This window comes from Melampsora larici-populina, assembly GCF_000204055.1.
Source record: "Melampsora larici-populina 98AG31 unplaced genomic scaffold MELLAscaffold_9, whole genome shotgun sequence".
Lineage (NCBI taxonomy): Eukaryota > Fungi > Basidiomycota > Pucciniomycetes > Pucciniales > Melampsoraceae > Melampsora > Melampsora laricis-populina.
The window spans coordinates 999,512-1,016,309 of NW_006768773.1; the positions used below are offsets into that span (position 1 = coordinate 999,512).

The 16,798-nt window shown below is 40.9% G+C and overlaps 4 protein-coding genes across 4 annotated transcripts; 3 read left to right on the top strand and 1 right to left on the bottom strand.

Moving 5' to 3' along the window:
* Nucleotides 1–1,705: 1,705 nt before the first annotated feature.
* On the top strand, nt 1,706–3,085 carry MELLADRAFT_61341 (uncharacterized protein; the record flags this gene model as incomplete). The annotated part of the gene is made up of 1 exon (XM_007407393.1): nt 1,706–3,085. The coding sequence occupies one exon, from the start codon at nt 1,706–1,708 to the stop codon at nt 3,083–3,085; it is 1,380 nt and encodes a 459-aa protein (XP_007407455.1).
* A 1,606-nt stretch (nt 3,086–4,691) lies between these two features.
* Nucleotides 4,692–6,282, top strand: MELLADRAFT_104384 (aspartic peptidase A1; the record flags this gene model as incomplete). Its single annotated transcript, XM_007407394.1, has 7 exons — nt 4,692–5,072; nt 5,178–5,306; nt 5,379–5,500; nt 5,582–5,661; nt 5,721–5,999; nt 6,041–6,159; nt 6,241–6,282. 7 exons carry the CDS (start codon nt 4,692–4,694, stop codon nt 6,280–6,282), a joined length of 1,152 nt encoding a protein of 383 aa, XP_007407456.1.
* A 1,508-nt stretch (nt 6,283–7,790) lies between these two features.
* On the bottom strand, nt 7,791–8,966 carry MELLADRAFT_61343 (uncharacterized protein; the record flags this gene model as incomplete). Its single annotated transcript, XM_007407564.1, has 4 exons — nt 7,791–7,923; nt 8,043–8,161; nt 8,243–8,413; nt 8,904–8,966. 4 exons carry the CDS (start codon nt 8,964–8,966, stop codon nt 7,791–7,793), a joined length of 486 nt encoding a protein of 161 aa, XP_007407626.1.
* A 2,025-nt stretch (nt 8,967–10,991) lies between these two features.
* MELLADRAFT_96366 (uncharacterized protein) lies at nt 10,992–13,236 on the top strand (the record flags this gene model as incomplete). Its single annotated transcript, XM_007407395.1, has 5 exons — nt 10,992–11,385; nt 11,457–11,562; nt 11,638–11,673; nt 11,764–11,898; nt 11,943–13,236. 5 exons carry the CDS (start codon nt 10,992–10,994, stop codon nt 13,234–13,236), a joined length of 1,965 nt encoding a protein of 654 aa, XP_007407457.1.
* Between the last annotated feature and the right edge of the window lie 3,562 nt (nt 13,237–16,798).

The following is a 16,798-nucleotide window of genomic DNA, read 5'->3' on the forward strand; positions in this document are numbered from 1 at the left end:
TTTGACCCTCCAAAATACTACCTAGATCACCTCACAACAATCAACAATACCTGCGCTAGAGCAGCACTCGGAGCGCTTCACACAACACCGAAAATATTTCTACAGCACGATTTGAACCTGATTAGGCCAGAAACTCGTTTAAAGGCTAGGACCATGAACTTCATAGCTCGAGCACTGACCAAGCCTAGCCATCACCCTCTTTTCTCTGTGATCCAACAGGCACAGACCACAAACCCATCCAACCACCGAAACATATTTCATCAGTTCTTCCAACACTCACTGGGAAAGGAATTCGATGAATACACCACCCAATTGCCGGTTGATCCAACAACACCATTGATCCGACCGTCCAACTTCTCTACAATCATCCAGGACAAAGAGAGACTGGCAGTGGCCGGCACCAAGCTTCTCAAACAGTCCAAGGAGCACTTGATCATTTTCACAGATGGATCCCGAATTCCGACAAAGAACACGACTGCAGCTGTGTGGTGCGCAAATACTAACAAATCACTTGCCCAATTTTTAGGGAAGGCTCGACTACATGGAATTTACCAGGCGGAGTACAAAGGAGTCCACCTGGGACTTACCATGGCCCTCCAAACAGCAACTGAACATACACGACGAATATCAATTATTCTCGATAATCAATCAGTCATCATGGACTTGAAGAACTGCCCGCCTTCAGTAGCCTCGCTCCTGGATCGGAAGGAAGCTTTCAAAATCCTCAATTACCTCTCATGCACTTTTGCCAACGCGAGGACGACAATCAGGTGGTGCCCTGGCCACAAAGGAGTTCACGGTAATGAGACTGTGGACAAGATTGCTAATAACTTGGCAAAGCGAGAGCTTCCAAGTACTTTCACTTCGACTCCCACCCTGGCGGGTTTCACAACTGCCATCAAAGAGTGGTCCAAAAAGGACGAAAACAACTTCAGCAACACAGATATCAAACGACTCGGACACCGACCATCGCCCAAGAAACACCTTAAGGCGTTAGGCAATTTAAATCGACACGAAAGTGTGACAATTACCCAGCTGAGATCCAATCATGTCTACCTAAATTCCTACCTTTTTAAACATCAACAACGTTTTGACCCCCTGTGCAATTGCCAGGAAGGGTATGAATCTGTTGAACACTTCCTTTTCATCTGTCACAGATATGAACGGCAACGAATAAAGCTCACGGCAGCTTTAAACGAATTGCAACTCCAAGAATCAACCAACATCCTCAAGAACCCACGGGCTTTTGAGTGCATTGCCAAATACACCAACTCGACTTGGCGGCTTAAGAATCGCTGGGTTTGGGCATCAATCATTGATGAGGACAGACCCGAGAATGTCCCCAATCCACCCATTTAAACAAAACACATGTTTCCTATCTTCCTTTAGCGCCATTATCTGTATAAACCAACACTTGTAATACTTCAAACAGCCAGCACGTCTTCCTTTTCCCCACAGGGGTTTTTACTGGAGGCGGAGCACAAGTAGTTAGTGCCTGATAGCCTTTGGCTCAGGAGGCACTTTAAGCAATGCATAAAAAAAAAAAAAAAAAAAAAAAAAAAAAACTTTGCATTCCAACATCTCACAGGGCGGCGCACTGATACAACAAGGCGCTGCTTGTATCCCTCTCCGGCATGCACATGCACCAGGAGGCTTTGATGACTGAAGTGAAGAGTTCATGAATCAAGGATTGTCACTGCTCAGCATGAACTCATCATCATCATCAACTTCAAATCAATCCCATTCACTCAAGTTTATTGAACCTCAAGACCATCTCAACCATTATCCAATATCATCTCAATCAGATCTCAATCCAACAAGTTCTGGTCATCGTATATCATATTTATTATTAGAATTACCACCTGTTTTACTTAATCCGATCAAAGAACAACTAAACAACCCATCAAATCAAAATCAAAATCAACTTGAACTACGTGGTAGATTAGAAGATGATTTGGTACTTACAACAAAAGATAAAACTTATTCACTTAGAACCATTCAAAATAGTAATAGTGTAATGATATGTAAAACAATTCCTGACTCAATTAACATCAATTTATCTTCATTAGAAGTTTTACAAACTGTTAATGAAACGATTGAAATATTTGATGTCACCTCTTTTCCTGGAACTAGACTTGAACGGATTAAAGAATTATTACAACCTTGGTCTTATAGTGGTGAAGATGAAGAAGAAAAACGTATGGGTTATATGAATGATGATGATCATTCAATCGAACCGATCACTTTTCAATCTCTTTCGAATGAAACAAGGGCTTCTGATGAAGAAATCAAACAATTTCTTAGTGTTTTGAATGTGATCAAATTAAAGGATTCATTGAGGATATTAAATTTAAGTTATCTAGCTGAGATCTTGAAGGAAATAATTGATTCAAGTTTAGAATTAGGATTCAAACTTGATGAACCATTTATGATCGAGCCGCTCGTTGAAATCGTATCGGTGAAGATGAATATCAGTACATCAGTCTTACTGCAAGTTTTGAGTTGGTATGATACCCGTCAAGCTTCGACGACAGAAACACCTCAGGATCTCTCTCTTGATTCAAAAACGACCATCTCATTTGACATTAATAAGATAGTAACAGTCATTGGTTTATCATTACTCTTGTCCATTAAACCTACCCAAGTCGAACCTATGAATCCAAGAAATAATAAAACAATTCAAACCACACCCATCGAATCATTTCTCACAGACTGGAAAACGCGTATAGGAGAACCATATTCAGATCAATACTGTTCAATAGACTCATTAAAAACTCATTCGATCATTTCTTCAGATCAAAAAAACCTTATCATTGTACCAATTGAAAAACTGTCATCAGAACCTAAGACTCGAATGTCACAATTATTTGAAATTCGTAACAAATGGAAGATGGAAGAACTTGAAAGGTTTGTGAAACCTATCACAGGTGGTGGAGTTAAAAAACAAATGGATGAATTGGTTTTGAAATATTGTAGAAAGATTAGAGAGAAGGAAAGTATTAAAGTTTTGGATGCTAGTCTGACTAAAGAGTTTAAGATGGAAACTGTGGATGTGGTTTGGTTGACGGCTAGAAATAATTGGTGAAACTGTATGTTTAAGAACCGTTAGATTATTTGTTAGGGTGATATGAAGGTCAATGGCATGTTGTAATTGTAATTGATGATGATGATATAAAAATGATCACAAACTCCTTGATCTGATCTCCATTGACCATCGACACTACGGAGCCGGATGCTGTTCTTGATATACAATTCTGGTACTTGGTGGTGATCGGCTGAAGTCTATTCCTGGCCAGAATCTATGTGCTACTTTGTTCTGTTTGGTCACCGATCAAGAATTCTTGCTAGTATTACATACTCGATGCTATACGGTAACTGGATACTTTCATCCTTGAATGTTGGATTTCCACACTTTGAAGACCATCATGGTGCGCATATATTTTGGACTGCGCAAAAGCACTCCGTTGACATAATCTTGAGCTTATGTGCTATATCATATATCACATCGTCTTGAGATATAAACACTTTGACCAAATGATATTTCCATATACTTTGTGTACCTTTGGTAAACAAACAAATACGGGCTTCATCAAATCTCTCATGATGGGATGCTGAAGACAGTCACATGTGTGAATGTTTTGAAACTCCGGACGGAATTCAACTAAGAGTGACGGTCAACAAGATTCTGCACAGCGAGTAATCAGGAGACATACACAGCTCGCAACGCGTTCCGCGCCCTTTTGTAAACAGAGCTTTGAGCTCAATAGCAAGCGGAAAGACAGCACCGAGGCAAACTTCACAGTGGAATGGTTCAAATTTGAAAAAGATGCTTTAACACAAAAGATCTTGAAATAGCTTTCTAAACCTGCTCCTGACGCAACCAAGCAACTTTTTAAGGAAATCTCAATGTCAAAGGTGAAAGATTCACCCAGATTACCTGCCCCGTGCCTGCACATAGGCAGCCCCAAAAGGCAGCCCAATAGAAATTTGAAAAGCATTCCTTCAAGTTCAACTCAACTTCTGATTTAAAAATGTCATCTCATATTCCACAGACAAAATCCTTTTGTTTCCCTTGTTCAGCTTTCTACACGTACACAAAAAGTCGCCTTTGTGTTTGTTTGTATGTTAACTCCTCGATATACCCTCTGTTATGTAAGGCTTTTCAATAGATTTCAAACCCGCAGCTTATGTCTTGGATTTATGGTCATCACGTGTGGAAGATCTCCATCTCTGAGAAGGATAGCGGCAATTTGGGTGGAGAAAACAAACCCCGAACAAATCTGCATGCAGGCGGGTAACCCTGAACGCATAGCTTCTAGGCGGAATGGTTCGGATGCGACTTACAAAGATATATGCGTGGGAGTTTTCTTTTTAGTTTTGAAGTCCTATCTATGCCATAACACGGTAACCATCTTTAATCATTCAAATCCTTGCAGCCGCGTTGACAGGCTTCTATGATACGTGTAGTTTTCATATTGGTTGGGACGAAATCCCAATGAGTTTGAAGACTAGCACATCCAAAATTATTCCAATTGGTATTTAATTTCACCTTTCGAGCCGTATACGTATGGACATATAAGCCACTGATAACTACTTGTCGTACGCTTCATTCTTTCTCATCATCATCAGGTGATTCCCTATCCCGATTCTTAAATTTCATTTTGATTTGAGACTTAGTCATTGTCAACAAGATGCTATACATAAAAATCGGATGCCAAGTATGTTTTGCAGCTGTTGTGCTAGTGGGCCACGCGATTGGAGCAAGGTCAAAATTGTCGATTCCCTTAACGAATACAATCGACCTCTACACTATGCCCATGGGTGTGGGTGAACCGCCTCAATTCCGTGATTTGGCCCTCGATACGGGCTCCTTTGTAGCATGGTGTGGCGCCGTAAAGCCTTACGTTGTGACAAAATCGACGGTTGATCTACATATAAATATGCGCATCAACTACGGAGTTGGGTTTGTACGGGGTTCTTATGTCAATGACACCATCACCTTCGAGTCGGAAAATGGGAATGAACGAATCGAAATCCCGCAAGTTACCATTGCAAAGGCTGCCACATCCGTGGTACGTACACACTTCATGACCTCTGCATTCCTCCACGTGCTATCAATCAAGGGAACATGAGCAAAATCTGATGAGATTATTCCGGGATACTTCGAATGTCTTTAGGGGATCGATGGTTACGATGGAGTGATAGGGCTAAACCCTGCCCCAAAGGATGATCCCTCGGTGGTTGAAAATCGGACGCTGATGACGTACATGTGGAATAGTGGTTTTCTTGAAAAGAATATGTTCTCGGTAAGTTTTGTGTTCCTTGCCTCTACATGCTATTATTCTTATGCAAAGACGTCTCCATATCATGCACGTTAGCTCTCATTCAAACCGACTCGCTCAATGACACCAGAAAAAAATGGTGTGATCACCTTTGGTGGTATAGAACCTTCACTATTTATTGGCCAGTTATATTGGTATAATTGTCAGACAAATGGACAGTGTGTATTTTTCAATGGATCTTCCAAATCCAGCGGGCATATGATAAAGGCTTGATAGGTGATGCTTAAATTATCTCGTAGTTGGTGGGATTGGACGGTCACCATAAGTTATGGAAAAACAGCCCTGAGTCCAGGCCCAATCCAAGGTATATTCGATACTGGTAAGTTACTCGTCAATTTCCACAATAATCATGAAAAGCTAATCTTGTATCCTATCTAGGCTTCACACTTGCGCCAACTCTATCAGATGACTTATTTTCCAAGTATGTAGCATCAATCCCAGGTGCAATTTGGGATCATGATGATTTTGTCAAGAACAATCCGGAATGGGACGTAAATCCTCACTTATTGAAGATCCCAAAGACGTCAATTAGTCAGATGAATGACTTGTGCTTCACAGCAAGTGATCAGCGCCCCTGGTGTTTGAATCCTGAAGCTCAATTGATACCTGAAGGCGTGCTTCCTGACGACAGCTATCGATATTCGTACATAACACCTGGTCAAGGGACACTTCCCAAGATTGCATCATTTATCTGTAAGTTTGTGAGATCTATCATGTGAGAAGATCCAAGACTTGTGGACTTATCTTAACTGTCAATTTAGTTGGAATGAAAGGACACGAGAGATATTATGTTGTATATGATTCAGAAAATTACAGGGTTAGACTCGGAGTTCCATTTTGGTTCTATGATGAAGCAATTCGCTCCTGACACTGATATTACCTTTTGTACGTTATATAGATCGGTTTGGCAGAGACTGCTTGGACTAATATGAAGTTCTGAAAGCTTTGATACCATATCAAGGTACGTGTCAAAAATCTCAGCCCGGGATCATCTTTTCAGTGACCAGTTCACCATTCCCAGACGTCTGATTTGGCATTGCACTAAGGGCTCTCAGCCATTAGTATTGTATTTTATAGCCTGCTCGTACTTAATTCTCAACTTTTCAAATCTTCGAGGACATTCTTCAGTAATTTCTGCACTCAAAGGGATGTGAGCTGAATCATGTTGGCGCTACGTGTATATTTTTCTGTCGTTCTGCACTGTAAATCATGGCTATTGATCTAAAGGTTCAAGTAGCCTATGCTGCTCACCAAAAGAATTTTTGAAACCTAGCCGTGAGCGTTCCGAGTGAGTTTTTTCTTTCCTAGAGACAAGCGTAGAGACGAGTACATATTACTGGACTCACTGGGTGACAGTAAAAGCGCCAGCCTATCTGTATCATAACTAAGAAGCCTTGTCAATAGAACTTAGTCTGCAAATAAAATAGGGCGAATACATAGAATTCGATGAGGAGGCAGCATGATCAAAAGTAGCATGTTGATGGGAAAATAGGGTCCCAATAATTTCTTCTGTGACGATCCTGCTAACCTTTTTCTTTCTGCCTCCTGATTACTATTGAGCCGGGTTTTCGAAGGGTATCATGTTCCTTGCCATCCAGTCTAGCGCATCAAGTCATTGATGCTGCGCATACGCCACGTCCCCTGTCCTCAAGATGTCTTGCAAGCTTCAGATGAATTTCAGAGTATCGCGATGTGATGAAGAGATGATTGCATGTAGGGTCTTGTGGCCTGGCTTGCGAAAGCGCCCACTTTGGATGTCACCTCATGAAAAACTAAGTATGATTTCTTTCAGGTAGAATACACCCTGGCAAGCCATTGAATATATACAGACTGCGTAGGTTCTCCAATTAGTTCGAGCCTTGATTGCTGGTCATGAACTCTATTGATATCTTCGAAGAGCAGAGGAAACGGACCGCATGCCGAAACGTTATACAGCTAAGCATTTTTCTTCAACCTCCCCATGAGTTGATCAGTGGGACGGCAAGGTCTACAAACCTGGAATAGTTGTGTGTATGCGGTCGATGATGGCTCATAATAGCTCATAATTTAGTAGCTTGATTCGTATCCGTTTGCGTGGGATGACCCAGCCAGCTTGGATCAACCTGATGTTTGTACATCCAGCGGACAAGGTTGCTGGACAAAGAGAATTGATTTTGCTCCTCAAGATTACCTTGCCACTGTTGACTTGTAAGTAACCTTATAGATTTTAAGATGGAAGTCAGTTCGACACAAGACTATAAAGTTAGAATTATTCGTTGGGTAAGCTTGCAATTATGTATGTATGTACCATATGGAAAACCGAGATGACCGCAACTTATAGGCAACGTACAGCCTTTCATGGGGGATTCGCGACGTTATGGCAACCTGACTCGCTGTCAATGGCGCATTACTCATGTACTCCTCGCTCCCTACTGTTCTGTCCCACTCGTCTTGTTTTAGGCTCTTTGACTAAGCTAAAAACCGTATCTTGCGGTTGGGTGTAGTGGGTAGGATGTAGTCCAACTCGGTGGATTGCAAGCCGATCGTAACTCTCAAGATGACGGCCGTTAGCAGCTGAGATATCTCACCCCTCACTCCTCCACTCAAGCAGATTGAAAAACGTCACTACAGTGCATGGGTCTCATCTCGAAGCTTGAGTTGATATGCTGGCGGTCTTCGCGGTGTTTTAAAATGTACATGTTGATGATAGCTTCTACTTACACGGAAATGTTGGAGTTGTCTGAATCATCTGGGTCGACAATTTGTGAGATCAGGAATAGTTGTAGGCAGCCTAATGGTCGTGACATGGTACCGAGCTGTGATTGAGGAGTGACATTTGACTGTATGCGGCGTGAGTCCGAAGTCGATTGATTTAATTTTCGGCGACCCACCGAGACTTTGAAACTGCAACATTTTCATACCGATGCGCATTCCTTTATTCTGCCTACAACCGATTCCTCCGACTGAACCAACCAAAGGTCTCCTGCACCGCTTGATGAAATAGAGATTTCGATCATTCGATATCTTGCCTGTTGGCGATCGATACCCTGACCACATCTTAGGATGGATGCACGACGTTGGTACTGCGAGCTCTATATACACATACATATGCTTCTGAATCCAACTTGGTGTATTCCTCTCAGCTTGTTACTAGTTATGGCTCATGCCACACGGGTGGTACGTTCAGATTTGACAACTGCACACCAAACACCACACCTCCGATAGTTTATGTTTATCAAGTTTGAGTACTGGTATATATTACTCAGCACGACGTTGGCGAACTTTAGACTGATGTTGCAATAGGTATTAGGAATTCTGGCGGTCGGTATAAACGTAGTAAGTCTGAGGCACATGAAATCTATAGACAAGGGTATAGAAATGGACACTCAGCTGACTGCCTCATACTGAAGAAGTGTCTTGACAAAAAGCAGTATCTCTTTGGATAGTAGGAAGTCAATAGCACCATTTTTGGAATCCATGATGGTCAACTTCTTATTTTGGCTATCATAAATCAGTGAAGACGGTGACTCTTCAAAACAGAATTGTACGGACTTGGGAGATGTAGAAATAAAAAGGATCTACCAGCCTAGTAGCAGTTGGGGTGTCAGTAAGAGAAGTGTTGGAGGTAAATCCCAAGGAGGTCATTCTTGACAAGTATATTCGGTTCAGGAATGATTGAAAAACCCAAATCATATTTAGTTTTGGATGACTAACAGGAGTAAGTTGAGGTTGAAGTTGAAGTTGTATAAACAACAGTTTTGAGAAGAACCAACAGAGCTTCCCCAATGAATTATTTAGTCAACGTCAAAGTCGGAGAGATGATAAAGAACGAGTACATAAGTAATGAATGAATTGTAACTGATGGCGTGTAAGATGATAAGATGATTTTTCATCAGCTCACCAGTCAAAGTTACCAATCGATGACTGAAAAAAATACAAAATTAGAGTTCTTTATAAACAAATCATCAAACAGCTTTTGTACTCCTCCCCATCAGTCATTTCACTAGTCTCAACCTCCATCAGAACGAACTCCTGATAGAAATCAATCATGATTCGATTTTAACTCTTTGAAACACATCCAAAGGATTTCAATCAATGTCTGTCATAGGATGATGACATGCATGTTCCCGCTTGATTGGGTGATGACTCTTTACCGCGGCGAAACCATCCGCGCGCTGCTTTCTCAGTCCAGCTCAGTATATCAGCCAAAAGACCAACTCAGATTCAGTCATACTGACGATGAGGAGTGAACTCAGGCATGAAAAGCTTGAGATCGAAACTCCTGAGGAACTTTCGATCATAGGATGTTCGTTCGAGACGCCGATAGTTTTCCTTTCGTTCACATGCCTTTGCCATGGCTCACCAATTGATGCGATTTAATCAAATGTCCTTTCGATAATCAGGTTGATTGCAAATCGGCTGGTCATCATCCTTTAGCTTCAATTTCCAAAGAGACGGGCGAGCAGAGAGAAAATAAGACAGACGACAGATACAGAGAGAGAGGTGTTCATAACTTTTCGTTGATGACCATTTTTAACTTTTTTAGTCTCCTCTCCCCGGTGGGTCTACTTTGTTAGTTCCCTTCAAATCATCAAAGCCACATCCAAATTCATTTTCTGGATTTCCCACCACCACCACCATACCTTTCAAATCTGGATATATGCGTGGTCGCTCCACGATGTTATTCAGATCTCTCTGCTGGAAATTCCTGAGGTAAGAACTCCCCGTCTTTTTTTACAAATCCCTACTTAGCCTTTCCCTTCGGCGATTTGAGTTATCCTACGGGATGCTTGCGTTCGTCCTTTCAAAACCTGAGGCACAGGCACTACATAGACCAACCACTTTAATACCCTTTAAGACTTCCATCCGAGACTCCTTTCCTTGTCTCCCTTTTCTGTACTTACGAGAAAGACTAAGAATATTGGTCGACGAATCTGACCTTAACGAGCACTTACGCAACGCTGCTTGAATCCTTTACTTCTTACGCTCATCATAATCCACACTTCTATGCTACCTGATAGTCACAACTATCTCCTTTCTTCGAATATTTTCGTCTAGCAGCTACGGAGTATACGCACTACTCACGATCTATAATTCAATCAAAGCACGATCAAAAACAATCACGCCCATTCCTCAACACCTTGCAGTCCGATCTTTCTTGAGGTTGCCACTCAGCTTTATAGTGAACAGGGAATTAGCCTTCTTAATTGGATTTGAAAAGAAAAAACCTGAACAGATCACCAGATAACACGATAGTCTTATAACCTCTCCCACCCCGTGTTTCCACAAGTTCTTGTTCCTTTTCACCCTTGTGGTTTAAAGATTTTATTACAAGTTACCCTTAGACGCCCAATCTGTTCATAGTTGGATCGTGCATTCTCTTGTAGAAATTCCTCACTCTTTGTCTTCTCATCTACTCGTACTAGATTTCTATTATTAGATTTCGAGTGGGACCTTCAAAACATCAGCTCAGTTATTTTCATACAGTCAAGAGCTCCCCTTTTTATCTCACTACCATCGCCGGGGTAGTGTCCGTTGGTGATACCTAACTGACAACAAAGAGGCGAAGATCCAGTGGACCGGTCTCAATAACGCGCAGAAACCACAGGACTAGTAGCCACATATTCGAAAGCTTATCGGACTTTTCAACGCCCAGTAAACTGCTCAATCATGCTAAGTTCAACGCCCACAATCGACTATTTCAACCAGATTCACTGCCTTGATTCGAGTCCTACTTCGAAGTTCCAGGACTGGTCAGCGTTTCTTCAAGAACCAGAATCACTCGGTCAATATCTTCAACCTAAAACATCGCCTGTCTGTCACCCGCATGACATGAAAGAAGGATACGATACCACACTTATCAATAATTTCCATCTATCTCCCAAGGCTCTGCGGAAGCGCTCTCTTGAAGATACAAACATCTGTACTGAGCCACATACACTGACGGCCACATCGCACACATCTTGCGACTCCGAAGTTCCTCGGAGGAAGAAAAGTAGAACAGATCAGCCATCGACTAAACCACTTCCAGAGCGCCACGCTCGTAAACAGAATTTCGCATGTGGTGCGTCACATTTTCCTTTGATATTTTTTTCTGAGGCTCCAATGTCCGGAGTCCTGCTCCGTGTTGACAAGATCTCACGATACTAATTGAAGTATCTCGACCTCCTTATGATGGTGTATTTCCAGACCTATGCCGAAAGTTGAAGATCAAATGTGTGTTTAACCCTGGTAAAGAGAAGTGAGCATTGACTTTTTTCTGAGTGCTACTTCCATCACGTAAAGATGATATTGAATCAAACAAACCTATTTCTAGATGCGAGCGATGCGAGCGAGGTGATGTAGAATGCTTGTAAGCGACCACCTCCTTCATCTTGAAGAATTTCTTTATCTTCTTGAGACTGATCATTTTCTTGATGAATTTTTTATCACGGAACCTCAGAGATGGGAGCTTAATGAGAGCTGCAGCGGCGGCGGCCAGGGCTCAACAGGGATTGAAGAAGCGAAAAAAACGACCTCTGGAATCCGAGGGAGGTAGCTCTGATCCTGAGCCTATGCACTTGACCACTAGAAGAATGTAAGCACAATGATTTGTCACCTCTAGCAACCACTTCTTGTGAGCAAGCGTACTTACCGAATGGTTATTGCCCTTCATATCGAGAGCAGTCAGACGCGAACCACAGCTGATATTTTCCAAGACGTTGTGGAAGAGCCCAAGTCAGAAATCCAGATAGGTAGCACTGTTCAGGTGAAGAAGAGTACACAACATCATTACAAAGCTAAAGAATCAGTTGTCACCCGCGTCGTTTGCAAGGTAGTAGCCGTCTACCTAGATGGATCGGAATCTGATCCTATTCCCATCAACCTTGTCAGACTTTCCGAGAAGCAAAGAGGTCATTTTCAGACTACCGATCCGATTTCAGAGTACAATTCCAATCTATCTCCTTCTGTGGATGGCTCCGAATGGAATGCAATGAGCACGCAGCTATCTATTTCACATTCACAGGAAATCAAGAATGATGATCATGCACATTCATTGCTAGCTATCACGAACCAGTCAAGCCAATCTCCTGCACCACTCGTGCAAGGTTCCCTCTCAGGTGGTATCATCTCGACATTAGACTATCCCCTACCCTCTCCACCTCTCTCAATGTCGAGCTCAGAGCATGCCTCGCAAACGCTCAATGTGCATAATGACATTACACTGAATGCACCAAATGGGCAATTAATGAATCAGAAACGCCTTGTAAATCCAAATCAGAATATAGGACCTCCTCCACTCACAATCAACACAGCCCTCGCTTCTGATTATTTTTTGCATCAACCGATCGACTCCGCCATGGCTACACCGAGCACTGCGTTCAACCCTCACCTAGCATACCCTAACTCGCAATCGACCTCTCCCAAACAAGATGGAACTTACGGGTTCGAAACTATGTTCTCACACGAGCTCTCTAATGGTTCATACGACCCGGGAAATCATAGCAACACTAGCGTAATCGGAAATGAACATGGCCACTTATCCGATGGATTGTCTCGAGCATCTTTTGATACCGCTAGTAGTCCGACAGGAACCTCACACAGCTATCGGTCATCTACCCCAGTCGTATTCAAACCCCAGAGCCTTTCGAGCTCAACAATGTCTAATCCCTCCCCAGATAATTCGGTGGCCCTTTTCGCGAAACTACAAGAGCTTTTGAACAAGGCATTGAACCAGAATACCCAAACCAATATGTCTAATGACTTTTCGAGTTCCACCGAATCATCAGATTCTATTGATACGGCACAAAGCGCACTAAGACAATTCTTGAACGAAAATGAAGCTTTAAGTCAATCAACTATACCATTTGTTCAAAACCTCGGAAATCAAAATGGATACAATAATGAATTTAATGATTCTAATCAATGGGTTTAATTTTTTTTATAAAACTAAATAGAAAATCTAAACTTAAAATATCCTGCAAAAAGGAAGGAATAGGAAGCAAAGGAAAATCGAAAAAAAAATTGATAGTTGAACGCAATGGATTTCTAGATTGTTTTTCCCCCTCAAAAAACCTCGTCAGTTATAGATGTCTTTCTTATTTGAACAGAGTATTGTTTGTCTTTCTACTTTTTCTTTTCGAGTTGAATTTCCAGGAGGAATATAGATTCCGAGTGTTTAGATTCCAAGTCTTGTGGTTTGTTTTCATTTTTTGTTTCTGATCTTTAAAAAGTTTCAAACCCTATTTGGTTATATGTAGTTCAAACTTTTCTATTGGTATGATATCCATCTTGAAACTTCTGTAGATTCAGAATGAATTTGTCAAGTACACTCCTCTTAAACTTGACAAAGCTATCAAGAATTTAACAAACATCAATGTATCTTTTTGATAGATTCTTTTCAATTATTTTGTTTGTTTGTTGTTTTCAATCAAGTTGTTTTCTCCTTATTCTTTATTTTATTTTTCCAATTTATTAATAATAAACAACAGTCTAATTGAAAAAATATTTTGTCTCTTGAAACCAACGCTTCATCAAACTTTTCAGAGTTTACATTATCAAGGTTTTTGAAGTATGCATGGATATGCTGCTGCATAGACAAATAAATGGACCATCTTCTGGTGGTAGGATACTCTTACTGCTTGATTACAAGGCCTACAACTGCCAGCCTTCAATTCTTCCAAATACATCTTGATACTTCGTGTAAAATAAATAAATTCCACATAGGCAGTGAGTTTAATTAGACATGTCAGACTTGAAGCCAATCCAATGAAGTTGAAGAAACAAGTAAAATAAAAAGCTACTGTGCATATGCAAGAAAACTTGACATGTAAATTTATTGGCAATTTGACTGCCATATGAACTATGTCTTTATGTTTTGGGAATCCCAAGAGCAAGAGAAGAAATGACAAACAAATGAACATCTGGTCTGGGAAGTGAAAAATAAAAGACCACTTGGATGATCCCATCAATGGTAGGTTTCATATTCAAGATACAGAACATCAAAATTTCATCAGTGAGAAACAACAACCATTTACAAGATCAGCAGATCAGCAGATCAGCAGATCAGCAGATTAGCAGATCAGTGAAAAGTTTTGAAGTATCTGGTGAATTAGAGGTAGGTTTTCTGATGATAAATGTTCAAGATTGGGGTAAATTTCACCTCAATTCCAAACTAAACCAAGTTCATTGAAAAAAATCTGATAGAGGTCAGAATATTGATAGATGCATAAAATGTATACATAGCATTGAGGATGAACAAAAGAGACAATTTTGAATGCAGACCTGAGCTTGAGAATGTTCAGAAGTTTTGCCTTTGAGCAGACTAGCATTATGAGAATACATTAATATGGTAAGGGGTTGGGTAAAAGAATGTCAATCTGATCCACCATCTGATCACAACCGGAGAATGATTATGTTTCCATCATTATATGTTCACAGGAAGAGAAGCACAAGAATTTTTTGATTGTGACCATATAATATCCAACATTATAAATATCCACACTAGATGTCTTCACTTAATCCTCAAAGCAAAAAACATCCTGATACACCATGCCTGTTGGTAAGGCTCCCTACGTTGGGGGCCATCCAGTCTTTGCAGTTTCTTCAGATTTTTTTTGCACAGAACCAACACAACCCAACACTCAGCAGAACTCTATTCTGAGTAGGTGCCAAACATGTTGAACTGTCTCAACACCTCTGGAACAATACTGAAGTATATCAAGACCAAGATCATTCTCCTCAGGCTCATGATTGAGCACGTAGAATGTGCTCCTAACAGTCCAATAATATCAATCAATATGTCAAATTTACTGTAGCGTGCTCATCTGAAACTCCATTCAAAAGAGAAAGAATTGCAAATTGGCCCTATTCCACTACATTGTCAGGGGCACCAGACCTTATTCACTTTGTCCGCGTGGTCTTTGCTTGGGTACAAGCACACACAAGTCGGCTCTATGCTTCAAAGGCAGTCTGTGTGTGCTTGTTGTTGAGCAGCTGCCACATGGAAATGTTGATTCTTGATAGGTTTCATCAAGAATTTGATACTCAAGTAACTTGAAATGGAAGAAATTAAAGGATGTTGAGGCAGAATAGGTAACTGAAGAATACTGAGCACTGATGAATCTAAACAGTGGTACAATCTTCAGGAGCTTCAAGCTTCCAAGGTTCAGAATTGCTGTTGTCTATGCCTTTGTGAGCAGTTCAAGACAAAGTCAAAACAAACTGACAAATCATTGTGGACCCAATGTCAGGGGCCCTACCAATACCCTGTGATGTGGTCAATCTTTTTTCAGGTGCGTAATAGGTTTATTCAAGACACAATATCTAAGACTCTAAAGACAAATAGACCACTTTACCTTGAAAAATCAGCCATCTAGTATGCAAGAGCAAAGGTGTGTGTTTTTCTTTTGGAAGAATGTGAGCCAATGTTGTATGTGGAATTCCAACAAGGGTTATACAGAGCATGAAGGGTACAATATACAAGTAATAAAGAATTGATAGAAAGTGTCTAAGGACTTCCCCTCTAAAACAAGTCAATCAGAAAGATTTCTCTTGAATTGAGTACTGATAAGGCCCCAAAGTGAAATATATCTGATTATTTCAAAGGACCAAAATCACATATTTTAAGATGAAAAGTAACTGATTTGATTATCTCTCAAAAGGCTTTGGTGTGATTACAGTCTGATAACAGATAGAAAAAGACCAATGTATCTGCTTGACAAAAAACTCGGTGGATGAGTATGATGTATGAATCAACCTATAAAGTGACTTACTTTGCTAGATTGTGTTCTGTAATTGTAGTTGCTATCATGTTGAGATGGTCATCAACCAGCAGCCATATGCTATCCTCAAGAGGTGTGAATCTGGGAGGTAGTTTATTAACAATATATACCAAAGGCACATGGGGGGAGGTATTTGAATGTGTTCCAATGAAAGCCAACTGGAATCCAATCAAGCACTGTTGGATCCAAGGATCTTAACAAGAAATACTCAAGCCTTTGACAAGATTAGACTGACTTACCAGGAGTGCTATGCAGGTGATATCATCTTTGGTGAAATTGTAGTGTTTTGCTGTCAAAGCGCACTTGATCTGCTTGTCATATCAAATTGGGTGAGTTAAGCTTATGGATAGGGGTTTTGCAAAATATCTATCAATACTCATCCTGATATCAATACTCATCCTGATATAATACTCATCCTGATATAAATACTCATCCTGATATAATACTCATCCTGATATAAATACTCATCCTGAGGATTGATTGGTTCAGATCTGGCACCACAGGATTTCTTTCACTTGTGATAGCAATGTTGAAGAGACGCTATATGATACTATGTCAGGTAATCAGGTGAGGAACACAAAACAAAGTTTGGCAAACCCACTTACCAATTGCTGTATCTTGTATTGCTCTCTTGCAGAAATCTTTTGTACCAACATCCAAAAAGGCCAGGGCACCTGGCGGTTGCCAATAGCAAACACAGCTGGAAAGTTAAAT